This window comes from Scomber japonicus, chromosome 7 (assembly GCF_027409825.1).
Source record: "Scomber japonicus isolate fScoJap1 chromosome 7, fScoJap1.pri, whole genome shotgun sequence".
Lineage (NCBI taxonomy): Eukaryota > Metazoa > Chordata > Actinopteri > Scombriformes > Scombridae > Scomber > Scomber japonicus.
Window position 1 is genome coordinate 11,363,328 of NC_070584.1, and position 27,214 is coordinate 11,390,541.

Sequence of the window (27,214 nt, forward strand, 5' to 3'; positions counted from 1 at the left end):
AATAGTACAATTAAACAGAGGGGGGATGATGGATCGGTCTGTGTGTCTGTGTGACTTACATGTTTTCTCTCAGTGGCCTTCAAGGACTTGGCAGGGTAGTAGTAAAGTTGAGTTCCGCAGAGAGCCACCCAGTATTTGGTCCAAGATGCCACCTGGAGGCAAAAAGGTGAAATCCAGTCAAAAACTCCACTTCAGCCTGCTATAGGGATTATAATACAGTAGTAAGGAGCTATAAGGTCATTTTAAAGAGTAAATCCAAGGTTGCTTTTTTTGTGATTTTATTTATGTCTGGATCTGTGCTGTATTACTTATTTCAAAAACCCTCAACCCTCAACAGATAAAGAAGCTAGATTAGAAATGCAGAGACAGAGATGAATGACAGTCTTTGCTTGTCTGTGCTTGTTTGGGTGACTGAAGAGCATCTTTATTGGCTGGACGCAAAAGTCACTATTGAGCACTTTCAACACTAATGCAAGAAAAATAATGAGGGTTTGGGGTTAGGATGGAGGAAAAGCACGTGAGAGAAAAAAGAAGGGACATAAAGTAAGTGAAGCTGCTAATCAATAATCCAGGTGTGCACTGGTTCCGCCTGACCACATGGCCAGATTTGGAAAAAATTTGAGACCTTGTTGCATCATCAAAGAAGCTTGTAAATCATCCACACTCCTATGACAGTTTTAAGTTATTTCAACTACATAAAGAGCTCCAGATTTGTTTCCATTCAAAATAGAGAAGGATATAACCTGGCATAAGAGGCACAAGGAAAACAAAGGCAGTGAGAGAGAAATGCAAGCAAGGTCACATAGGATGAGATTAAAAAATGAGTATAAGGAAGAGAAACAGACAGAAATAGAGTTGTTGTGTAGGTTAAGGAGTCTCCGAGGCCCTATCTGTGCTGAACAGACAGCATTTATTGCCCATCTGCTCTAGAACTCCTGTGCAGAGTACATGTAGGTGTATGTGTGTGAGCAGCGATGCACGTGTATCGTCATATATGTGAGTGTGAGTGTGAGAGTGTGTGTGGCTTCTTACTGTCGGTTTCTTGCCCTCCTTGAGTACAGTCTTCCGTCTCAACACCCCCTGGACTGTGACTGCCCCGGGATACAAATGAACTGCCAGCTCCTCTGACTCGGCTGAGCTGCAATAGGACAAAAACAAACATTATGAGCTACATACACAAACACGTGCACAAGAAAACATGCATGTTCTCATGCACACGCACATACTAGATCAAATCAGATGAGGCAGACGCAATCTGCAAAACCACCTTTGACGCTGCTTGATGAGTAAGTAACCACTACACCTATTTCTGTCTTGTTTTCACAGAATTGATAGATAAATCTTTTGCGCTGTTATTGGAAGAGAGGAGAGCAGAGACGGGGCAAGGTGGTGTGCAGATTGTGTCTGTCTAGAGGATCAGAGCAGGAAGCCCAGTGCAGAGGCCCAGTGAAGCCTGGTGGAAAGAGAGAGACCGAGAGAGAAAAGAGACCCATCCCTAACCGCAAAGGACGCTTGATATGCAACGGCCATGAGAATTGGCTTTAATAACCCTGAAGAGTCTGTTTCTCTCGACTTTAGGAATGAGGATGTAACAGTTTGTTTCCAGCAACACATGGAGCTCAGTGCAACTGTGGAAACTCATTTTTAGCTCCAAGCTGCGAGATATCTTGGAAACCTATCACAAGAAGAATTCTAAGTTGACTAGAAGCTCAATGTGTGTGTGTATGTGTGTGTGTGTGTGTGTGTGTGTGTGTGTGTGTGTGTGCGAGTCAGACATGCAAGAAGTTCATGAAAGCAAAAGCCAGATTATAGACTGAGTGTGCAACAAAAGAGAATCATAACCCCAAATCACAACAGATTCTTTCCCCTTCACCTGATTTGTGATTTCATCCCAGCGCGCGCACACACACACACACACACACACACACACACACACACACACACACACACCCTCCACCACAGGATTATCCCAGCATTACACACACACACTCTCTAAGCACCGGCATACAGCGGCCCCTGGCAGGGACTGACAGGCGTGAAGTGAGGATAAGAGAGAGGGTTTGGTTCGGGTCAGATTTGCTCCGGTCGGGATGTGTATACCTGCTGGGCCTCAGGACTCCTCTGTAGGGGATGCGGGCCACACGGGTCACTGGGCCCAGAGAGTGATAGAACCGAGTCCTGTTCAGAATAAGATGAGATAGGACAGGATAGGGGGCACGGAACACTGTTAAGGCTGTGCTGGTGGGTTTTTTTTGCTTGTCTTTTTTTCCCTTTCAAATTGCATGAGTTAGGGTTGGATGGAAGAGTGGTCATCTGGTTAGAGGAGTTATTGATGGATTATTTAAGAGCTTAAAGAAATGGTGTTTCGGAAAGGAGGTTAGGATGATAGTGAGGCCAGTGGGAACTGAGCCTTTATTTCATAACTGGTGAGTGTGGCACCAGACATTTGTTGGCACAGTTGGAGTACTGGTTAGGGGATCCAAACGTTAAGCGCTTAATACATTCCAGGCTGCCGGAGAAGCATGAGCATCTTTATATCTGCGCTAAAGCCTGAGAGCAGCAGTGGAGGGATGAGGCATGACGGCCTTGGCTGCGAGGCTAAAAGCAAGGCGTGTTGTGTGTGTGTGTATTAATGGCGCATCAATTTTGCATAGCTGTGTCTTGAGGCTGAAGCTTTGAAAATTGTACAATCACATCAGGGATGGGGATCATTTATGATTCGGTGTATGGATGTGATGGAAGAAGTACCACGGTCTTGAATGTTTTAGCCTTACCTCTCAAAAGCTGGCCAAGACACCTCTTCACTGAGCTCGGAGCCCTCGCTGCTCCCTGAGTACAGATGCAAATCACTGTTAATGTAATTCAAAATACAAACTGCTCAACATGTTAAACAGTATACTATATGTCTTACCAAGGGAAATGCCACTAGACAAAGTTGAGCTCTCTGCATGTCCTCTGGTGGGACTGTGGCTCTCCATCACGCTGTCGTCCAACAGGTGGCGAGAACCAGCGTTGGGAAATGTAGCACTTTTAAACTCTACTGTATTCATCTTGTGGATAAAACTATGTGAACACAGCAGACAACAGTGACGAAGAGATAAAGAGAGACAAACAGACAAGTATCAGTATCTTTACTTTAAACCATTCATGCCTTCACCAGAATCTGTAAAAAGATAGATCCATGTTTAAATGACAGCTAGAAATACCAATTTTTCTATTCAGTACAATATAAAACCAAAAACTGACTTGTAGCCCAGGCTGTGGCACTTCCTGTGACCGTAGGGCAGCAGGTTCCTAGGGGAGGGAGGCGTGGCCGGGATTTTGGTTCCTTCAGCTGCTACCGTACATTTACGGCCACACAGAGGAGATGCTGACGCTTCCTGGCCTGTGGGTGAGAGTGGGATGGAAATTCAAAAAAAATTATAGACCATGAAGAGTGGAAAGAGAGAGTGGGGTAAGAAGATGATTTCTGCAGGTTTGAGTCAACATTTAACATCCAATTGTGATCTGTACAGAAACTCACCGACAAGATCCTCTTTGGAGGCATTTGCTCGTGGTGTGCTGGTGCCTGGCTCAATCTTCTGTGACAACCTAAATAAAGAACATTGGTATTAATATCAGCTTGAATTCATCCTATGTGAATTTCTCATTAGGAAAATTATTGGGGAATGGAATTTCATTTTTTTGGAGACACAGACGAGCACTGTGCCCCACAATAAACAATAAACTTAGAAACAGGATAATAGGATGACAGGAAATTGCATCTGCGACTGAATCAGTTATGATGAGGCATGGATGTGTGGAGTTACTGTCTTATATTTATTTTTCTTACTTGTAGTTGTCGTCCTCCACAAACTTCTGCAGCTCCTCGATATACCTGACTGAGTTGAGATACTTCTGTACATGAGGCAACACCGGTATATCTGAAAGGAAAGCGATAATAACAGACATTAGAGTAAATGTGGACACGTGTGCCTGATCACCTGTTACCAAAACTGGCAACCTATTTGGGTAATAAAGCATGCCTGGAGTGAAAATATCATTTTTGGAATTTGGTGAAATATTCTGGAAATTAAAAGAAACATATTATTTATGAGAATAATTTCTCCTCTGTGTGAGGTGTGATTTTTCCCAGATCAAAAGTATAAAATATCCTGACATGTTTTAAATGTTTGACTGACCCTGGATATATCAGGAGGCAAAACTATCCGAACTGAGCATATTTTATTCAACTTGTTCAGATGTCACAGAAACGCACAGAAGTATTGATGAATATCAAAGATTCTTTCATAGTGTTTCCATGGTAACAGAGAGTGAAGTGGCAAGGGCTGTTTCCTCCTCTTGTTTATTCCTCTACATGATGGACATAATGCATCAAATCAGAGTACAGAGAGGGTTACAGTTCAGCTGCTGATAAGAGGTCTGTCAGCTGACATCATCACAGATACTTCAGCTGAGTGATATCTGCCAACAGTGTGTGTGTGTGTATCTAAACTCACCGTAGGTACAGGATCTCTGCAAGTCCGATATGATTCTGAGAATGTTATTCATCAGGTTTGATCTCTGTTCGTTCTCCAGTATGCTGCCCGTAGAGGGGTAGGCTGAGTCGATGTAGGTCAGATCAGACAGGTACATCCCTAAAACAAAACAGCAGATAGAACAAGAATGTTACATGAAACCAAGAGAAACACACAGCACTCCTCCCCTTCATGTTCTCATCCTTCAGCTAGTCAAAGACCCCAGTGAGAGCCAAATGAGGACAGAGTCCATCTGTTGGAGGTGTTGTTTCAAACACCAGTGGGGAACACAAGGACTCTCCTGACCCAACGCAGAGAGCTCAGCTCATTAGAAAGCAAACACTTGGACACAAACAAGGCTGGACATCGTAACCGGGCCAGATTCCCTTGGATGCATGATGCAAGTACCATGCAGCTGTGGGTTTCATGTTGTGAAGACCAGCTGGTAATTGCAGGCTTGTTTTGTATCTCACTGGCCAGAAAAGACCTTGCACAAAGTCTCCCATTTGCATATACTTTGCTGAAGTTTCAAATTGTTTTTGACCTGATGGCCTGGCTCCCCCACAGATCTAAACGACAGCCTTGAGTGGATGAATGATTTCTTCTCTTCAGCCTCTCCAACACAAGGCCATCTCTCCTCTGCCTCTTTTTGGCAGATTTGGAGCAGAGCTGAGATTCTTAGTGTCTCATTACATAAATATTAACATTAAGAGACAAAACCAGGAGCAGCTTCCCACCATTCTGAACAGAGATATTAACAAGCTTTCAAAGTGAACTGATGGTGTGCCTTTTCATTCTCTTCTTTCTTCTTGCTCAATGTTTCTTTCACACGCCAGTGTCAAAATTGAGTGCAGCTGTATGAAAAGTTATCACACAGTAGACTACATGATATCCACACCCCTCTGCTTCTTGGAAATCCGTGTTATACACAAACACACAGATGCATGCACACACTTACAACATAGTGCATTCAGAGTCTAAACACAGATGCACAAATAAGCAACAACAACATAAGTACAAAAGCAGATCCAGCAGATAAAAAGGCCAAAACCTTGTCTTGAGGATACCGTACACACAAACACAACACCCTCTGATTAGAATCAGAAAGAGGGGGAGAGGCGCACAGAGCGGGAGAAGCAGTTTACAAGCTTTTGGAGACACAGCTGTAAGGAGGAAAGTGAGAGATGGGGAGAAGAGGAGGAAGAGAGGGATCCTGAAGGCTTAACCGCTATAGCTGCTCTTCTGAGAGCATGTTGGGGATAACAGCGGTTAGTCATGCACAAATCCATACTGCCTGGAACACCCACAGACAGATGTGTGTTTTAAAGGACCTGTGGTTAGGGTACGGAGAAATTTTATGTGTGTTTACATGTGGCAAAACTTGTATGAGGATCATATTAAGAGACCTAAGGGTATGAGGAAAGAAAAGTGGTCACGATGTATGGAAAAGGAAAAACCACTGTCTGCATCTCATTGCCAGCAGTTATCTAAAAAGGAAGCGTAAAACATTTCAGGACAAAAGAAAACAAAAAAACCTTATCTGTCCATGTCTCAAATACCTAGACATATTAAAGTAAATGGCAGTGCTGATAAGGTATAAGAAGACCAGGCGAGCTTTGACTGCACCTGGAGCGAGGACTGCTCCAATAACACAGCAAATCTGTTTTTATCTGCCTGCCTCGCTCTTCTGCTTTCACATACCCAGCTGAAGCTCCACAGGAAGTTACTGTTCAGAAACACCAGCAGCATTACAATCAGCTCTTTCCGTTGCTGAGGGGAAAGGAAGAAATCAAGGGATTGGGAGTTGTTACGGGTGAACTCATCAAAATGATCAGGTGAGATAGGGGTCAAAGCGTCTCCAGACTCAGCAAAAGCAATTCGAACAGGTCACATTTCCTCCCTCTTTTTCGCTTCTTCTGTATAAAAGAAGCATGAGACTGTTGTTGAGGATGGGAAACTTAATGAGGCAGCTCTGTTATTCTCTTTTTTTGTCTTTTTTCCATCAGAGTGACATCAGAGGTAGGCTGGGCCACTCCAAAGAAAATACAGAGAGGAGGAGAGAGAAAGAGAGAGAGAGAAAAAAAAAGGCAATCTCTAACTCAAACTCCCACACCCTCATCCCCCTTCTCCTCCCCTCTTTTGCTCCTTCCCTCCCTCTTCTGGTCTCCCCCATCCTTTGTGAAAAACTCAAAGCATCAGTCGCCAGAGCTCAGTCTGTTGAAGTGGCCGGCTTTTGAACCATGCCCCAGTCTGAGCCCCAGGACAGCTGAGTCCACAGAGAGGAGCACATCTTTGGGAAGTAGGCCTTGATTACAGGGCCTTCTATTGTGATTTCCAGCTGCAGGACAGAGGGAGTGAGTGGAGGAGAGCAACTCAGAGTGGAGGCAGAAGACTGGGACAAAAGGAGAGAAAGAGAGATGAGTCCAGAGCACTGCAGCTCGGTGAAGACACAATACAATACACACGTGAAACTATAACTGCAGGACACACACCCCCACTACTGGTAACAAAAAGGTAAATGTTGCCTGAGTTCATTCAGTTTGCCACTTTGTTTTTGGAGTGTGTGCATCTGTGTGTGTGTGTGCATGTGTGTGTGGATGTATGCATGTGTCTGTGTGTGTCTGGGCAGCTGTTAGAGCTCTGGCTGAGAGGTTGGAGAGGTTAGGACGTTTCGTGACTGTAAGCTCCGTCTGCAGACAGAAACATTTAGCAACGCTTCTTTGGCTTTCCTCTGGAGTCTGAGGACTGGGATATACTGTGTGCAGCATGCTGAGAACTTAACAAATGTATACACTCAATACATGTGACCTAGTATTTCTAATTGGTAGGTCAAATTGTGGTCAGATTATATAAGAAACTTTTTCAGTCATTGGACAGTTAAACTTCATTGGAAATTAACCTGCATAGTAACAGAAAGAGAAAGAGAGAAAAGGGAGAAAAAGGAGAGAAAGAAAAGTAGGACAACATCAGTACCGACCAGAGCATTCCTGCACAACACTTAAGAGAGGCTGATCTGATCAGATGGAGAGATTTGAGATCTGGAGCCAGCTTTGTTTATTTTTTCTTAGCTTTTAGTTTCATTATACAGCACCACCTGATCCTGGCTGCTAACTGACGTGCAGGGATGGAGCAGAGTTAACCTGGTGGAATCAGGGTTAGATCAATAATATTAAACCTAATGAGGTTGTGACATGTCATTCAGCACTAGCTTCTCTGTGTTACATGTGGTGGTCATTAGATCAGTCATTGAGATACACGGAAAAACAACAGTGTCGTTTGTGAAATCCCTAAAAGTTAAAAGGACTGTCTCTGAGATAATACAAGATCCCTTTACAGGGTCATGTTAGATTGGTAATCCAACTCTAACCACATCCTCTATCAAACACAACCCATGGATATGAGACACTTCAGTCACAACCTTCTCATGATAGCAAAAGCTTTGAACACTAATAACATCAATGTGGTGCACTTACACCCTGGTCTGTTGGTGGGATCTGTGGAAAATATTCTGTTCACTGAAAAGCCACATCTGTAAATGCTGTAAATGGCCATGAGAGAGAGGACAGCGCACGCATGCACACACACACACACGCACGCACACACACACACACTTCAAAAAGTCTTAGCTTGAAGTTAAAGACAAAATGAGGGAAAGGAAAAGAAAGAAAAAATTTCATGAGTTTGCTCAACAGAGTAATAAATCAAAATATCAATACCCTCAATAAGTCAGGCTGGAGCAGAGGAAAGAAAGCTAAAAAGATAAAGTGGAGGAGGGAGCGGCAGTCTGAGGAATATCCAGAAAATTCCATGCAGGAGCGACAGAGTTTGGCCCCCAGGTTCACCTGAGACCCGGATGCATGGGGACAGGCCTGGGAGAAAGCTTTAAATGGATCATTACTACCAATTCATACATAAACTGACTGTTCTCTTAACCCCCACCCGGGACAATAAATCATAACAGAAAATCTGTTTGATGTCTTTACTATTTAAAGTTTTTAAGAGTCCTTGGACAAGCCCATAAATAGCGATCAGGTAGGCTGTCAGAGCCAGTTAACTGCTGCCCTCCCCCAGCCGTCCTGTCACACACCGTGTTGTAACCCAGCAGGAGATTGATAGCCCACTCAGCCAGCACCAGCCAACTGTGGTTTTGCGTGATGGGCATGCGGCCAATCGTATCTTACTATTTAACCAGAGGCTGTGTGTCGACCCTTCGCAGACACAGATGTCTAACGGACAGCTCAGCTGATCTTATCAGTAAAACTGAGCCACATATAGAAGCAGACACACAGATAAAACACACACACACCCACACACAGAAACACACACACACACACACACGCACACAGAAACACACTGCACACAGACGTGGGCTTGTCTAAACACACTGCTTCTGCACAGCTGGTAACATGCGGTTAAAACCAACCACAACTACAACAGACATTATCTCTCTTAAAATTTAACCCTACATTATGAGTTGCAGAGCTGTGTGTGAGAACACTGAAAAAGAAAAAAACGAAACCTTTTTTTTGGGGGGGGCGGGCAGGGGGTAAAAAGGTATGGGTGTAGCAAAATTGGACGAAAAGTCTTGTTTATAGCTGCGCTGTGAAGCTCATGTGGAATCCTCCTAATGAGAGCTTGGACACAGTTGAACGGACAGGTCAGCATTGGGAGGAGGAGGTCAGCCAGAAGGTCAGGACAAACCGACAAGAGAAGCAGAGGCATGTAATTAAGTAGAGAAGTGTGTAATGCTGTGCGTGTGTGTGCGAATTTATGTGTTCTTCCTTGTTGATTTAGCTAATAGAAAGCATGTGCAGCCTGATATATGAGCTTAAGACGAGGTGTGACTCAGAGGAGAAATAAATCCGAGGAAGAGCATGAGAAGCTTCAATTAATCTCCTCAATCAGGATCTATCAGCTAAAGCCCATAAATGTGGTGAAAAGTCTAATGTTCCTTTCTCCAGGCTCTCCGCTCTCCCCTGACCCTCCTCCGGCTCTTCTCTAATGAAACTGTGTGAAACCTAAGCAGCAACACATGTTCGTCCAAAGCGTCACTTTACTAGTTTAATTCAATGGAGAGGAGAGACCCACCTGAGCAGGGTTCAGGGTTACAGCCCATCGGTTTAGCGAAGCCTGGGAAATAAATGACTTGGTGTAGACGTTGGTTTAAGATGATGTTTGTTATGCCAGATTTAATTCATGGCTGTGTGTGTACGCATCATTGTGAATGTGTGTACAAGGAGGCAAAGACGAGGTTGTGTTTGTGGGGAGGGGAAGGCTTTGAATTTGTTCTGTGATGGGGGGGGGGGAGTAATGAGGATGAGTGTCATGGAGTGATGGAGGAGGGTGTTGGAGGGTTGAGGGTCCTTATCTTGACAAAGTATGACAGATCGAGAGAGAAGGCCTTATATGAACTCTGTCCCGAACTGCATGTTTCTGAGCGTGGTGTGCAAAAAAAGTGAATTTGGAGGGGCGGGGGGGGGGGTTCCCCACAAAGGCCAATTGATTGCAGGGGTTGTGGAGCGGACGTGTGGGGGTGAAGGCTGAGGAAGGGCGGGGCTGCACCCTAATCCCACATATAGACCTCTGACCTCAACACCCCGACATCAGCCCACATGTTTAGAGTTTCACTACAGAAGAAGGAAAACAGATGGGGGGACCGCGGGGGCCTCAGGGGTTTTGGGGGCTCCCTCCTCAGTAATATGCATCATGAAGGTAGACAACTCGGTAGCTAGACAGCAGGAGACGGGAGCCACTTCTGGGGTTTTTTGCTTGGTTGGTTGTTTCCTCACCGCAGCCAGATGCCTTCCTAAATCAAACCACTTTATCTAACACAACTTGTTCATTTTTCCACCTCGGTCTTCACTTTTAAATCCTGACGGGAGGCTCTAATTCCAATTACTGGCTCGAGTCGTAAAACGTGGAGAAAACCTCTTTTCTTACCCTTTGTATCTTCCTCGATTTCTCTTTTAAATATTTCCAAGATGAACCGTCTAATGAGGAGGTATAAAACAGCACATTAACATCGCCATACGAAGTATTTTCTAATTCCACTGTGGTGCTTAATCTTTGTTGGGCTTCTTCAGTTTTGTTGATGAGGCTTTTATGAGTTTTTCCCTGGTTTTCTTAGTTCTGTTTTTATAGTGTACCTTTTTACTAGTGTTTTTGTTTGCTTTAATGGTTTCATAATGTCAGCACTTTAAAAAACCCATCATGCTGCGTTCACCTCTTCAGCCCTTGATAACCTCACGTCCTTGCTATTTATTCCCCTTGATTTCATTCGATCCTTTATTCTGAACTGGTTGGATGGTTTCTCAGATGTCAGTTCTTTTATTTTCCTGCTCACGGCTCTGTAAGCAATTGTTTCAGCGAGCGCACAAAAGTGAGTCTTTGAGGGACAGAGTGCACGAGTGGTCATGTATACTCCGCTCTGTTGACAGAAACAGTGGCTGGTGGTGACATCATGTATAGATGAAAGGCTCTGGCTGTGCACTAACATTAGAACTGGCTGCGCTCCATGTTGTCATGTAAAGTAGTGCTGCTGTTCAATGTTGCCTCTCCCGCGCCTCCTCTATTTTCTTCTGACCAGAGATGGATGTGTTCGGGGCATTTTGGACTTGTGGAGGGAAAGTTTGAGAACCAGATTGGGAGTGGAAGGATAAGGATTTTGAGGCTGGGAAATACATTGGCTATGAAAATATATATATATAAATTTTGTCCAAGTTTTTCTCCCCTGCTTGTTGAAATGAAATCCATCAGGCTGCAGGCTGACACATCAGAATTGTTAAATCACTGCACAGACAGTGTGACCAGGAACCCACACAGCACGTATCAAGAGATACTCGTGGAAGTAAAACAGCCTCAATCAACTTTTGATACCCTCTTGGAAGCCTGTATGCCCCTTACCTAATTCATGCATCCAACAGTCCACTGTACACTGTACTACTCTAGTTTAACAGCTATGCATCAGGACAGACAGAAACTACTAACTGTTCTACTACTGTCATCTCAGACTCCATTATGTATGCCTCATGTAAGAAGTGTGCTATTTACATGTCATGCTGATGAACATTTTTACACTAAATCATTTACGCAACCTATCTTTAAGTCAACCTATCACTAGCGGATTCTCAGTGTAAGCCTACTGGCATATTGTACACCATTACTAGCTTTTTCTCCTGTTGATAAACTTGGCATTCTTGTAAAGTATTACTAATACTTCAATGGGTTTGCCAATTATTATGACATCAAAATTCATAATGTTAAATTATTGCAGTTTTACTGCACAATGTAAATGATATGCTGGCAAGTTCAGCATCTATTACTCATTATTGCGCCATGTTATAAACCCCGATTTATTAAAGGAAAATTTGAACGAATAACATGTGCATCTGCCAATTATTTCAACCTGCACTGAATGAAAAGGACAGATTATCTAACATTTATTTTACTTGCACAGAAGAGTTTGTCTATTTTTCTCATATTGTTATTTGTTCTGTACTTTATTTGCTATTATTTGGTTTTATTTTCTCCATTACAGAAACCATATGCATATATGTTACAATACTCACATTAATGTGATTCATCCCAGAGAGTTAACGTCTCCTATGTATCTAACAAGACATCTGCAGCCGCTCAGCTTTCCATGGAAGCAGTTCATACCAGCTGTTTATTAATCGCTTCACTGACGTGTTGTTTGTCTTGGCTCACAGTATTCTAGCGCGGCCTTTGCCAACACATACAGTGTAACCTGAGGCCACAAGAGTGACATATGGTTATCTTCCTAAGGTAACAACCAACATTCATTATGCTGTTAACCAAAGAGGGAAAACTAATTTTTCCTGCTTAGGAGTAATGTAAGCAGTCGTGTAGCTTAATGAGTTCTCTGGTCATTTCCTCTCTTCATACATGCACACAGAAATACTTCCGTCTCCTTCTCAGTAATCACCATTAATATACAACATCAGCACCTAAACAGAAAATCAAGGTGGATGAAAGCCAGTCTTCCCAACCTTACATACACTCCTCCAGACAATGAGTGTGAAGCAAGTTATCATTGTTAAGACAAGCCAAATCCCATCTAAACTAGTGACTCAGCTGTGGGTTTTATCAAGAAAACCAACAACACTAAAGTGCGCAGTTGAGGTCACTGACACAGAGGACAAAGTCAGGGGTTGTAGCTGACAACACATTGCAATGTCTGTGTCTGTGTACGAAAATTGTGTGCAAATACGGGTACGTGTGAGGAGGAAAACAACTGTGTGTGCATGGGGCAGTCTATAAAGCTGTCATCATGGCACTAAGCTCTTTAATTATCATTAGATAAATCAAATGAAGCCTCTGGCCTCAAAAAAAAAAAAAAAAAAAAAAAAAAAATCGAAGCTCCCATCCAAGACAAAGAGCTGTATTCAGTGAGAACCAGCATAGCCGTTCATCTCAAACCCTCTAATGAGAACGTTAAGAGAATGAACAAAAACCATAAGAGAAATATAGAGTGCGATTAAAGCTGCAGACACACATAACACTTTTAAAAGATTGTCTTTAGAAGGTTCATTTCATGGGTTTAAACAGTAAAGATGATTGTGTCTTTTTCTGCGCTCAAAAGGATGTTCCATTGTTCCCGGGGCAATAAAAACAGCAGCTGGGACAATTCTGGGACAGCAGAGACACTTATGATTACAAATTAAATTACTACTTTTATGCATCATGGAATACATAATGTATCATATTAATTGTTAGGCGTTCAAATTCCAAAAAACGTGAGGTGCCACCAGTTGTATAAAAGGGTTAACCACAGTTAAATGCTCAGAATACATGTCCAACAGATATACAGAAGTTTATGTGGCTTGTTACCCTCAGCTACACTTCCTGCCTCGTTATTTTAGATAATGACATAACTTGGTGTGTCAGAATAAAGCTTGGAAAAAGACGTGAAGTCATTTGAGGGAAGGAGAAGGATGCGTCTCCATAAGACAGTCAAGGGGGATTAGTGAATAGCTAAAAGGGCTAAACAAGCTAGCGGTGTTGCCAGAGCTAAGAAAGGAACTTGTTGGCAAACCATAAAACAAGTGAGAGCGAACCCAGCCAGCAGAAGAGGCGTGTGAGGCTGTGGATTAATGAGAAGTAAATGAGTAAATTAACAGAAGACTAAGTGAAAGGCACAAAAAGATGAGCAAAGTTAGCAGTGTGCAACTGATTCCACTTGGCGGGTTTGACTGTAATTAAGTAATAATGCGGGTGAGTGGTCAAAGTGGATAAGATGCTTTGAGTGCGTCAAACCAGCATCAAGCAGACACAAGAATATCAAGTCAATAAGCCGATGTACACCCTAGGGACAAAGCTGAGCATGTATTAAATGTCTTGGCCTTAAATGATGATCAGAGAAAAAAAATGTTATAAGATGTGAAACAGGCTTTTGAGAAATGCTGTGTGAACAAAAGGATCATTATTTTTTAGCGTGCACAGTTCAAGAGGCACAATCAAGCCAGGAGAAGCATTTATCACTGCTGTCCATAGCCTCGCTGAGCAATGTGAATGTGGAGATTTAAGAGAGCTAATCAGAGACTGGATTGTTGTTTGCCTAGGAGATGCAAAAACTGTCTGAGTCAGTGCAGTTAGATTCTGGACTCCCATTAGTGAAAACTATAGCCAGACTGCTTCACAATGAGGAAATAAAGACACAGCAGCCGATTCTACGTGGCAGCTTAAGTAAGAGGCAGTCAAAAAAAAGTGCACAGTGAAAGCCCAAGAGAGGTACAAAAGGATAAAAATACAGTTCACTAGTCAGGCCAGAAAATAAAAACAGAGCCACAGGTAGAGGAAGATGAGGAAATGCAACAAAGCACCAGAGGAAGGGTTGCCCCACCAAAGATGCAGAATGCAGGAAATACAAAGAGAAAAGACATTTAACCCGGAAATGTCCATCAGCTGGCGGCATCTCTGTTATCACAGAAGATTCTGCACACTATGGAGCAGAGATGTTGCCTTTCTTAGAGATATGATTATTGAGATTGACAGTGTTAAACATGATCCAATTATGTGTTTCCTATCACACATATTGAGTCTGTGTGTGTAAATTTCCATCTCTATGTACCAATCAGAAACAGGTTTGCATTTGCATTGCAGTGTGCAGTGATGCATTTATTGATCAAACAGTCAGAACTAAACAAGAATCAGTAAGTTAAACAGTGACTAAATGGATAATGAAAACTGAATGTGTCCAAACACCTGGAGTGATTTAAGTTTTTTATTCAAATGTAAATGCAGGGCACAACTAGCAGAACTTTCACTGCAGACTGGAGTGAGTCAATGAAGTGATCCAAGCTTTTAAACTATATTTTTTATGTAGAATGGGGGAAAAAAACTTTGAGAACACTTTGGTGCAATGGTTAAGCCTGACAGTTGAAAGTGGTATTTGGGGCGGTTTGCAGGACACTGAGGAAAAAAGTTAATTTTGAGCCCTGGTCATGTTCAATTTGCAATTATTCACAGTTGGACGAAAGTGTGTGTGGTAAAATAAAGGAAGTAAATACAGCCTGTCATTAAAAATGTTCCAACACCAGCCATGAAAATAAATGAAACCATAGCAGAGAAAGACAGACACAGAGACAGACAGTGGGGAGTGAGGACAATTAAAAAGCCACTGTCACATGTCTCCAGACTATTAATAACTATAAGTGGATCCAGCAGTACATGTAGGAAGACTTATGAAGCTCAGATTGTTGCCAAAATATAAGTCTGGCTGAGTCCGATGTTGACTGCAACCTCTTTATTCCACACAGTGTTTCACTGGTTTCACAGGGATGTTATGGAATATACAAGCTGTTTGCCAGGAGGAATGAGCCAACATGAAATTTAATGAATCATTTTATTATTAGGAGAAAATTGGTTTCAAATCCTCTTATTTGCTGTACTGCTTATAGTCTAAGACTTTCAAACTGTATTTATCTGCAATCTGTTGCCTAAAGCTGGGCTCAGACTACAGGAGTTTTAAAATCCTAATTGATTTTGAAATCAGGTTGAATCACGCACATAAGGAGAGACTACACAGATGTTCTTCTCTCTGATCTCAAACATGCACACGCTAAAACATTTGAAACACACTACAGGATATTTTTGAGATTATCGTGCCAGAGGGAGCAATGAACCACCTCACATGATCTCACGTTATCTTATGTGAAAGCAGATGTAAGTCTGGCTGAAACAGTCGGGGAGATGTGGTCAACATGGGTTATTTGTTCTTCAGTGAGGACTTGAGGTGAACATTTAACTGTCAATTTTAATATCTATCCATAGTAGTATTGTTATCCTCTAGAGCTAGAATGTTTAGCGTTGCTTGGCAACACCATCAGCTCTCTCTCATTGGCTATTGTGATCCTGCCCAGAAAGTAGTGACAGAATCACCCAGATTTAAAATCCTAAATATCAAACAGGTTTGAAATTATTGGGGCGGCCCAGATGAGTCTGCAAGCAGTTCTGGAGGATTAAGATCTGTAAACCCCTCACATCAACAGATAATCTAGGCTGATTATCGGTACGGACAAATGTCCCAGACCACATTTTTCCTCTGATTGACAGGACGGGTGAATCGGGGATAAATCGGCCCAAAACGCCTGTAGTATGAGCCCGGCTTAAGTGATTTAGCTGTAACCAGAAAGGCCTGGAGAGAAAAAAGGGGAAGAAACACAGAACAGAGAAAGCAAAGAAGGCGGAACTTATTCAAAAAAGGAAGGAAAGGAAAGTGAGGAGGAGGGGGGTTTACACATAAAAGAAAGTAATTAATGGAAAGAAAGAACCACAGAAAGGAGTGCAAAGCTGTCAAGAGGAAAAAGAGGAGTGAGAGTATTTCATCTACAAGAGCCTCTGCCTCAAGTCATGTTCATAATGCCTGGCCAGGAAGGGAAAAGAGGCCATGACCCACTCTTCTATCTATCTCAAATTCACTACAGTCTGTGATATCCTTTTAAATCTTTGGGCTTTGTTTCAGCTTTGCAGCCTGTCACTTCTCATCTCCTTTTCTTCTTGTTTGGTCTCTGTACTATCTATCCACACGGTGCTCTTCTACTTCCTGACTGATGCTTCAAACTGTCCTTTATATTCAACACAGAGTTTTTTGCAGCAACCCACGATGCATTTCCATCTAAATAATACTCAGAAACATGTGAAGGAACATTGCCCATTTATGCCAAGGCACACCTCAGACATATAGTACTTGTAAATGTGAGCCAAAAACATTTGTCTTTGGAAATCCAACAATGCAAACAAAATAATATGCTGCGGTGCACATTTGTATTAACATGTCAAAAAAAAATGTAACTATTAAATATAGAAATTAAACGACTCCTCCGTCAGATTTAACTGCAGTCTGTTGAGAAACATACAAGTAATGTTGAGTCAGGCATGCACTGAGTGATAATTTAAAGATGTTGTTTTTATTATTTGTTGCTTTCCTGATCTAATGCACATAGTGTGGTCAAGTCAGTCTGCTGCATTTCTCAAAGCTGTACAGTAATGAAATGATCAAGTACAGTGCCATATACAGGAGGACAAGTGTGTATTTCTATGTTACAAATATCACTGAAGAAAACACAACGCGTAGGCATACAGACTTCTAACCCTGCCATAGTATGTGAAGGCACATTCACATGCAAAGTTAACTTTTACTCCCAAAAGGTAAGCACTTTACGTTTTCCGCTCAATTGCCTTCCCAGTCCCCAAGCCCTTCAGCAGTGTTTCGTTTTGGTTTGTTGGGGTAGAAAAAAAAGGGGCCGCTCTGCGTGTTCTGAAGAAACACTGTAAAGCTTGTAGCTTCACGACACACGAGTGACCTCTCCACGTTCACTGGAATGTCTTTGATATGTTGTGGTTCCATGAAAGAGACTAGGCCCCTCGTACTCAGAACCACCACCCAGGAGGAAATCAGACTCCAGAAGTCAGGAAACGGAGGGGGAGTGGAGGAAAGAGAAGGAGAAGAAAAAAAAAAGGATGACAAGAAAGAGATGGAAAATGAGGGAAGTGATAGCTGATGAATGAGGTGTGATGTTGTCCTGTCCTGTTTATGCCCCCTAAGCTGTAGATGACGCTGAATATGGAGCTCACAGCAACACTGGACGGCATTTCATAGTTTGGAAGAGGAGGTGCATTTGAGAGCTGATACTGCTGATGCTGCTGCTAAAGTCATTAGCGGGCCCTCACTGAGGTTAGCAAGGATACAGTACCTGGTTACGCTGTCAGACACATAGGCTGCTGGAAAAACACACAACCATGAAAATGAATAACGTCTCTGGATAGTCATGCACACACAGTATTCAATCATACAGATGGACGCTTACACATACCAGCGAGAGTGCGCACACAGACACAGAGCTGCAGTACTAGCTGTAATTCTGTCCCATCTCCAAATTGTTCCAAGTGACAGAACTGCCAGATTTCTTGGAGAACCACAATGCCGTCATATGGGAGACACACAGGGCCTGAGTTTCAGGGCGGAGGTAGGACTTAACGATGTGGCAATGAGCAAAGACTGACTGTGAAGACTTATGGAGTAGATCAGGAGGACTAGACAGCCTTGGCCATGCGCAGGACCAGGCCAGGGTGTTAATGGAGCAGTGTGTCGGCTGTGTGTGAGTGGTTTTGTGCTTGTGCATTGATTAGCCTCAGAACTAGGGACGAGAAAGACGATAGAGAGCGCCAGGACTCACCCCCCAAATTAGAACGGCTGAAGAAGGCTGCACATACTGTTTTCTTGCCTTCATCTCACACCCCTGTAGTGACTGTCTATGTGTGCATGTTTGTGAAATCTTTGAAGTGAAACATAAATACCATCTCTTCTCTTACAAAACATCCCTGTTGGATGTATGGAGCCATGTGGCACAGTGGGGGCTCAGCAGTGAGCATATTTAACCTGTCTCACAGGAAGCTGCAAAGGAATTAGGGGTCAATGTGTTTTACTGAGGGAAGCACAGTGCAAGACGGCAATAGTGGTGTACAGGACAATAAGATCAGATCTCTGGGCAGGAAGGGAGGTCTTGAACCCTCTTAGAGGCCTTTTTGACCAAATACTTAAGACCTCAGGGACCCTGAGACATAAGCTCAGGAGCTAAATCAGAAGGCTAAAGTTCCTTAGAGTTTGCAGTCCCATTGCTTCCAAAGAAATGTGAAGACTGGGCAACTAAAACAAAAAGCATTGACTTTGTTTATAATGTATTTTCACATGTCACTATGATGCGTCAACCTTTGTTGAAAAGAAGGTCTAGAAGTAGAGAGGGAACTTATTACCAAGCTTCTCCCTTTTAATAATGCTCATGTTAGACTAGTCCATAAATGGGCTACATTAAAAGAATATTCTCATTTTCTCTTAACATTGATACAAAAAATGACCTCATATATAGTGATAACCTTGTTGTTTGAATGTTTGAATCATGTCCATGAGCTGTAGCAGTCATGCCAAGCTATGCCAAGCTGTACCAACTCAGGAGGAGAGACTGTTTGGGGAGCAGAATCTACAGTGGCCCAGAAAACACAACTGGAAATAGGTTCCTGCACTCTGCAGTCAGGATACAGAAAAGTTCCTTTAATCCTAAAAACAAAAAAGTTCCTAGAAATGTTCCTGTGACTGAAAAACACATTAAGGTTCATATTATACCACAGAGTTTGCTCAAGATAAAGTAAAGACACAGACATGTACCAAAGATAAAGCACAGCAACATATCAGATCTCTTAATGGGGGAAGCAACAGGACCTCAGAAAAACAGGGCATCTGTCAGTGGGGAAACTAACTTAGACAGAAACCAGACCTTGTCCTGTTGGCTGGACAACAAATGTGTTCTTTCATCTTTCCACACAAACAACACTATGTGGAACTATGACCTGAAAACTGTGCTACTGCATACTGGCTGAACTCTTCTCTAAACAATTGCTCTTTGTCTGATAGCTGAAAAGTGTCAAATACCTTTTCATGAAAAGGTTATGGTAGTAATCTCCTCTGGTCTGGAAAAACATACAATCAACACCCCTGCTATTTGCATTCATTGTCTAATGCTTTGTAACAAAAAGGAGCTGTTTCCAACTGTTGAATTTTAAGGTTTTGCTTTCTTGCAGGGAGGCCTGGAGGGACTTGGAGGAAGCAGTAAAAGCTATCCATCAATCCATCTAACCAGCCAGCAGCAATGCATTGGCTGATGTGGAGCCTGTGCGCCCTGCTCTGCCTCTCTTTCTGGGAGGAAAGTTACTGCAGGAGCTCAAGGGAAGCCCGGAGGACCAAGGAGCCATCTCTCCACAGGAGTAAAAGAGCTCCCATGGACCCTGATGCCAAAAAGTGTTCCTACACTTTCCTGGTGCCTCAGCAGAGAATCACAGGTTCAAAGGATAAGATATTTTTGTAATAAGCCTTAAGTTATTGATCATATCTGTCTTAATTTCTCATGGATTTAATTCTTGGCTTTTCCCAAAGTCAAAATCTCCTAATTATTCATATCTGTCATCAGGTCCAATCTGTGCCAGCACCACAGGCCCTGAGCCAGACAAGGACAGAGTGACCCGTATGGACATTGCAGATGTGCGGGAGGTGCTCAGCAAACAGCGGCGTGAGATTGAGACGCTGCAGCTGGTGGTGGATGTGGATGGTAACTTGGTGAATGAGATGAAGCTGCTGCGGAAAGAGAGCAGAAACATGAACTCCAGGGTGACCCAACTCTATATGCAGCTGTTGCATGAGATCATCAGGAAGAGGGACAACTCTCTGGAGCTGGCCCAGCTGGAGAACCGTGTCCTCAACGTGACCTCTGAGATGATGCGACTGGCTTCAAGGTATAAGGAGCTGGAGGGCCGCTTTGCTACAATGGCAGGGGTGGTCAACAACCAGTCTGTTCTTATATCCGCACTGGAGGAACAGTGTATGAGAACCCTGGGACGTGGTGAGCTGCCTGCAGTTCCCCCACTTGTACAGGTGGTACCTCAGAATATACCGGTTAACAATCGTTTCACTAATGAGATACAGAGGGACCACAACAACCGGGCCTTTCCTCGGGGATCACGCATGGACTCCCCCACTGCAAGCCCGTTTGGCATCAACCCTCCACCACCACAGGGAACACTCACCTCAGATGGTATGTACAATTATCAAAAATGCAGAGGATGAATAAGAAATAAGTGATTGAATGCTGTAAAATAATCAAGCTTCTAGTGAGCCTTCGGGTAGATGCAAGTTAGGCAAAAGCAAAAAGTCAGTTTCATAATTGTATAATTACTAATTAATTGTTCAGACAATTGCTTAAGTACAATTACAATTCTGTTTCTTGCAACAGTTTTTATTAGGTAGTTGGTATTTCTGAGGCACAGTTGGCTCATCCTTGGCATACAAGAGATGCAGTGAAATCAGACATTCCTATGAGTCCCTCCTGTATTGACTGCACTGTGCAGAGCATATGTACTAAATTAATAAGACATGGATTAGGCCTTTTTCAAAAGCATTAACTACTTCAAAGTATGGGAATATATATCTACTGCAAAGCAAGAAAAAAAGAGAGACAAGTTAAAGCAGAGAGCAAAGAGAGACATCTTATGGGCTATGCCAACGAGTCCCAGGACCGCAGACGAAACCACCAAATCAGATAACATTTATCTATCATTGATCAGACTCCTCTGCACTTAAAAACTGAGTAATTCTGACATCTGAGAAAGTTCACCTACAATATGAAACCAATGGGCAGGATTCAAATGCTGCTGAGAAATGGGTCAGGGCCGTTGTATTTTGACTGCTGATTAGGACTATGGCAAGGAATGATGACAAGCGTTATACAACCAGATGGTGAAATGCATGAAATCATTCATAATATCCTACAGACAGAAAGGGAAATGAAAGGAGACATGTTTGAATACTGACAAGAGAGTCACTTAGTAGGGTGACTTAATGTGGAAGTGAAAAATACTTTCTTCTGTATCTCATTAAATTAGATACCATTCCAAAAACAAAAAAAAACCCAAAAGATCTAAATAGGTCTATACTGTAGTGTAATATTTCTATGGTGTTTTAATATTACTCCTCCTGCCTACATACTAATGTGAAGCGTGAATTTAATCCAATGTAGCTTACAGGTATTTTGTCAAGCGTTTGTGAAACGCCGCTCCTCTCAGACCACCGAGCTTGTTACACCTTCAATCCACCTTCGGCACAAAAAACGATATGCTTATTTCAAGCTCAACAAGCACAGAAGCAAGGGGGGGTCATATTTTAAAAACCCCCGTGGAGAAAAAAACCCCCACGGAAACAGATATGGAAGAAAGAGAGAGGTGGGGAAGTGGCTGGGGGAGGTAAAATGTTAAGGATTCCATTTGTGAGAAGTAAAAGGACTGAGTGTTCTCATGGCTATTTCTAGCTGTGTATAATAATTCACCACCTACCTGATTTTTGCTATGGTGGGCAAACAACATCCCGTTTTCTAATTTAGTTTTTATGAAAAGAAAAATACATTCCATGATATTTCCACCTCATCTTCATAAAACTTGACCAGTTCCCTTTTATTTTCAGTTTCAACTTGAATTAATTGTCTTTTACAACATAGTGCCTATCTAAAAACAGAGAGGGAAATAGGTAAGACTAAAACCATGGACCACTAATATGCTCTCTTCCATGTAGGTTGACTACTACTATAAATACACATTGCCTGACCACAGTTTGGTCTAGTTGAGCCATTTTTAAACCACTATGTCTTGATGACGCAATTTATTTTTAACCTGAACATCTTAAAGCTCTGTTTAGAAACTGCCAGAAAACAAGAGAAAAGGTGAAGCTGGAAAAGTCCCTCACTGAGAGGTCTGACGACATATCATTACTAGAAAAATACAAGCTTGTGTGAGTTTTAGATATCTGTACTGGGGTTTTACAATGGCTCCCTATGTGTTCCCACACTCAGCTGAGAAAACCATCTTCCTTAGGCCTTTAGGCCCTGGTGGCCCCCACACAATGCCTGTGTTCATGCTGCTTTAATGCATATTCACACAGGGGAAAACAGGGGAAATTTGCTGGGTTTTAGGTTCAGTGGCTTCAGCTTTGGATGCAGTGTTTCCACGCCACTTCATTTTTAAAAAGGCAAGATCTTGTCATACAACAATTAAAGTGCATGTATACATTTTTGTATAACTTAAGACTGCAGGATGTTTGGATGATCTGAGCAAAACGAGAAGTTTTTCCAAAGAATGTGGCCACAATGCTACATCCACTCCAACTGTGGGGTCGAGGCAGGCGTTCCTTCCTTACTTACTCCCCCATTTTTCTTTTGTCCTCTGTCTCCAGACCATAGAATGATGATGACTTTTGCATATGCAATAAAAAAAGGAGACATCTTGTTCAACTTAAGCAGCGGTGTGGGATATTCAGTAGACTCAAACTGTCTGCGATTCAGGCAATTTTAGTAGGAACCGAAAGTCAATTACAAAAGATACGTTTTATGATCATTTATGGATTTTCTTACATGGGAGTAAAACTCATTTCAGCATTTTATTGACCCAAGGGATATTATTTCAGCCTTTTATTATGGCATTAACCATTACACCCAAAATACTTGGGATTTTTGAGAACACTGTTGCACAAATCAAAATGACTGTGTATTGTGGACCATTACCAGGAATCTCCAGATATCAAATTTTTTAAATCTGACTCCCTAACAAAATTTCTATTTAATTATTCCTCTCCATTTTACCCCATAACCATGTTTCCAACCTCAGGTCCTTTCAAGGACTGTTACCAGGTGCGACAGGCAGGTCACACTACTAGTGGGATGTACCTGCTGAAGACAGAAGGCAGTGACCGGCTGATCCAAGCCTGGTGTGAACATGGCCTTGACAATGGAGGATGGACCGTGTTGCAAAGGAGGAAAGATGGCTCTGTTAACTTCTTTCGGAATTGGGAGAATTACAAGGTAAGTTTGTTCATTGAAAAACATATATGTTTAGGGACAGGGTTTAATAAACTCAACAAAAATAGCAATTGCTTATGATAAAGGACTTTTCTTTTCACAGCTTTTCCTTTCCTCCTTCCTATTCGACTCACTCTCAGCAGTTCATTTTGGGGTCGCCAAGTGAGCATTTGCTCTATCAATGTAAACAGCTTAGTGGTGGATTTCCTCCCACCAAAATCACAGCCAGATACTGTAGCCAGGGACCTACATACAAATATACACAATCAGAGAGCCCACGGTGGGCTGAGAAGGAAATGCAGCTCTACTCTCAACCCCACTGGAAATGATCCCTTCATCCCTTCCTTCCCATGTGTCAGCCTTTGCAACTGAAATGTGATCCAGCAGCAGACAGACGAAGGAACACAGTTTTTATAACACCCCGAGGAAAGACTGACACTGATACACAGTCTGACAGAAATGTCTGGTCTCTATTTTCTCTGTGAAAACTACGCCAAGCGCTTTCCCCCCTGTCAAAATTAGATTGAGAAATCAATACATTTATACTGTTTGGATCAAAGACAGAAAAGTGTCTCTGCAGCTCTGAGGTTGCTATATGCAACTCTCCATACAACCAGAGCCAAATCACCACTGCCCCTGACATTCAACTGATTTGTCCCGAGTGAGAAACCACAGATCACAACCTTATCACATTAACGTCTCAATGGAAAACATTTTCTATTATATTTCACCAGATTGCAGGGGTCGTTTTTATAACTCTGCACTCTACTCTACTACAATATCTTATTAATCTCACTCTGCAATACTGTTTGTGTTTTTTGGACACAACTTTACTACATGGACCACAGAATAAAAGGACATCTATTCTTTCACCCGTTGCCTAACCCAGTATGTCGACTATCAAAACTCAAATTAATGCTGTGCTTTGTTGGTCTGCACCACACTGCAATTACATTTTAACACAGACCACAACTGAAAATGAATAACAGAGCATGCTGTGGCCTGCGGTGCTTGTTCCCCTACAGAGAGGCTTTGGAAACATAGACGGTGAACATTGGCTTGGGCTCGACAATATCTACAACCTGGGGAAGCAGGGTGACTACAAGCTGATGATAGAGCTGGAGGACTGGACAGGGAAGAAAGTGTACGCCGAGTACAGCAGCTTCCACCTGGAGTCAGAGAGTGAGGGCTATCGGCTGAGGCTGGGCACCTACCAGGGCAACGCCGGGGACTCCTTCAGCAGTCACAATGGCAAACAGTTCACCACGCTCGATCGCGACAAGGATGCTTTTTCTGGTAAATGCAATTTCTGATAATTAATGTTACAATTGCGGCATAACAGGGTAAGCTACTGTTCTTCTTACTGATCTTGTTTTCTACTGTTGTGCTCCTCTATCCACTAGGCAACTGCGCCCACTTCCATAAGGGTGGTTGGTGGTACAATGCTTGTGGCCAGACCAACCTGAACGGTGTATGGTACAGCGGGGGAGTTTATCGCAGCAAATTTCAGGACGGGATCTTCTGGGCAGACTACGGAGGAGGTTTCTACTCCCTCAAGTCAGTCCGTCTGATGATCCGACCAATCGACTGAAACCTTGGACTGTGGTGTGGACCTTTGATCTTCAAGTGCCTCAGTCTCCTTCTTTATCCTTATCTACCCATAAAGTAAATACTGTAAAAGGCAGAATGAGGGATCCCTGCCATCGTTCAGCCGTGTCTTGTAACAAGTTGGAGGAGGAAGAGACGATGGCATGTGTTTATGGCCAGACAATAATGACCTCTGCAGTCTGCGCAGCGGCTAACTTCCAAGTTGACTTTAACGCTGAGATGAAGACCGATACCATTGCCCTTCTACACCTTTCAGTCTGGACAGTAATGGTCCATTAAGCTCCCTGGGACCATTCAGTATTACTCTCAAGTGTCTTATTTTACTCACTCTTGTTGAAACTCAGTATGTAATAAAGGGAAATGGTCATTTACTAAAGACATGAGATTTCTTCTGAGCAGCTAATGGTGACTTATTGAAAGTAGCGATGCCCGCTCAAAAGGGGCTATTGGATGTACTGGGATGTTTCACCTTACTAGCATAAAAAAAAAATGATGCAATTTCAATTTCGAGTGTTGCCAGCTAGAATACCTGCCAGTCAAATGGCTAGAAGACAGGCCTGCAAAACCTATTGTCTTGTGCTACTTTTTTCTGGGTTTTGTCTGAACTTCTCCCCCCCACCCCCCACCCCCCCCCCCCTCCCCTGACAGAAAATGAACTTGTTCAACTATGTGCTTGTCCATTATGCATATGGCTGAGCTGGCATTGGTATGTAAATATCTTTGGCTTTATTTGTGAAAGTTAATTTAAGAGGTATGAATCTACTCAGGCCAAATGTTCACAGTGTTGTCACTCTGCCATTCTTTGTTATTTATCGGTGTATTTATAGTAAATATAGTCATGACCATTTTATATTTAGCCCTGTAATGGTAACAGTTGTAATAATTCTTATCCCATTTAGAGATACATTAAAAACACATGAACAGGAACACAAGCAAATAGCTAGCCCACACAATTCCAGTGTCGATGTCTCGTTGATTGGAGGAATGAGAACCTGTGTCAGTTTTCATCCAAGTCAAATTAAATTCTTTTGTAAACACCAAACTGTCCTTCACTCTTCGCTCAGCTTCTTGTTCAGATGAAATGCAAAGTGTTTTTTTTTTAAATATAAAAGGCCTTCTGTGACAAAACTATTTCCAGTATGAATGTGAAACTTGAACTATTACATGTATGAAAGACCAGATATAAATGGATGATACAATCATCTGAAATTAAGCACTTCAAATGTTCTGACCTGATGTAGTTGCAAACCGAGCTTGCAAGGCCCTGAAGGAGTTCTGGGGGATTTAATAATTACAGAAAGTGGGCAGCATAAAAGGATGAACTGAACTATGGTACGAGACTGCATTTAAAATCCCATTACTCTTGTTCTGAAAGGAAAAGGCAGGAAGAAATATGTAAAGGAAAAAGTCACTTCAGTAGAACTAGAACTATATTAATGTAAGGGCAGAAGTAGATAAGGAGGGAGGACACTGAATGATGCTGCTATAGAAGAATGTTTAGCAAAATGAAAGAACTGGAGAGACAGTGAGGGTGATAAAAGGCGAGAGACAGACAGACGGCAAAGACAAGGAGGGGAACATTCCTTCCACATAAAAACTGTTGAGCTTTTTCTTTCCCTAAAATACATACGTACATACATCTTGAAATTATGGCTCCTCTCTGGACGTTGGCCTCTGAGGAGCTGTAAGTCAGATTAGATAGGAGCCGTCTAATGCAAACACTTCGATGAGTAAAAGCTAACAGACACAAAGTCAACACATTTAAGCCCTCTCTTTCTCTCTCACACACACAGCAAGCCAACAAAACTGGCTCACTGTGACAAGCTTATTGTTAGGCACCTAAAATACTGTACATCCATGCAGTCCTAGGGTCCAAGCCAGACCTTTACTAGGTCAGAGGAACCAGTAGGGAGTTAGTTGGCTTGCTTTTCTGATCTGACACATATGACACTTTACCCCTGTTGCTTTCCATTACACTGGATATTCCACACAGTGCAGCTTGTGTCCCACAGCCAGCCAAACAACAGCAGAAAGATTATGCTGGAGCAGAGGAGAGTTAAGGGCCCTTGTGCCTGTTTCTGGCTCTCTGAAGAGTCTTTCTCCACTGACAGAGAGCAAATATAAAATGCACGCTGCAACATCCCATTAATAAGTAGTATAATAAAATTACGCTGGGCC

General features: G+C 42.6%; 2 protein-coding genes across 3 annotated transcripts in view; one reads left to right on the forward strand and one right to left on the reverse strand.

Moving 5' to 3' along the window:
* ralgps2 (Ral GEF with PH domain and SH3 binding motif 2) overlaps positions 1-27,214 on the reverse strand; it is a 71,893-nt gene that overhangs the window by 2,237 nt on the left and 42,442 nt on the right. Inside the window, exons 10-18 of the mRNA XM_053323179.1 lie at positions 4,500-4,637; positions 3,833-3,923; positions 3,524-3,591; positions 3,247-3,385; positions 2,912-3,063; positions 2,775-2,829; positions 2,101-2,178; positions 1,033-1,138; positions 60-152 (exon numbers count right to left, since the gene is read on the reverse strand). Of these exons, the coding sequence (XP_053179154.1) occupies positions 60-152; positions 1,033-1,138; positions 2,101-2,178; positions 2,775-2,829; positions 2,912-3,063; positions 3,247-3,385; positions 3,524-3,591; positions 3,833-3,923; positions 4,500-4,637 (920 nt within the window). The remainder of the gene's footprint in view (positions 1-59; positions 153-1,032; positions 1,139-2,100; positions 2,179-2,774; positions 2,830-2,911; positions 3,064-3,246; positions 3,386-3,523; positions 3,592-3,832; positions 3,924-4,499; positions 4,638-27,214) is intronic.
* angptl1a (angiopoietin-like 1a) lies at positions 6,749-25,665 on the forward strand. Of its 2 annotated transcripts, none has more exons than XM_053323180.1 (6): positions 6,749-7,031; positions 19,614-19,871; positions 20,000-20,620; positions 23,238-23,431; positions 24,454-24,724; positions 24,832-25,665. In XM_053323180.1, the coding sequence occupies exons 2-6, from the start codon at positions 19,682-19,684 to the stop codon at positions 25,017-25,019; spliced, it is 1,464 nt and encodes a 487-aa protein (XP_053179155.1). In that variant the 5' UTR covers positions 6,749-7,031; positions 19,614-19,681; the 3' UTR covers positions 25,020-25,665. The 2 variants fall into 2 exon arrangements, with proteins under 2 accessions (XP_053179155.1, XP_053179156.1); XM_053323181.1 differs by lacking the exon at positions 6,749-7,031 and adding an exon at positions 9,166-9,239 and having other exon boundaries at positions 19,618-19,871.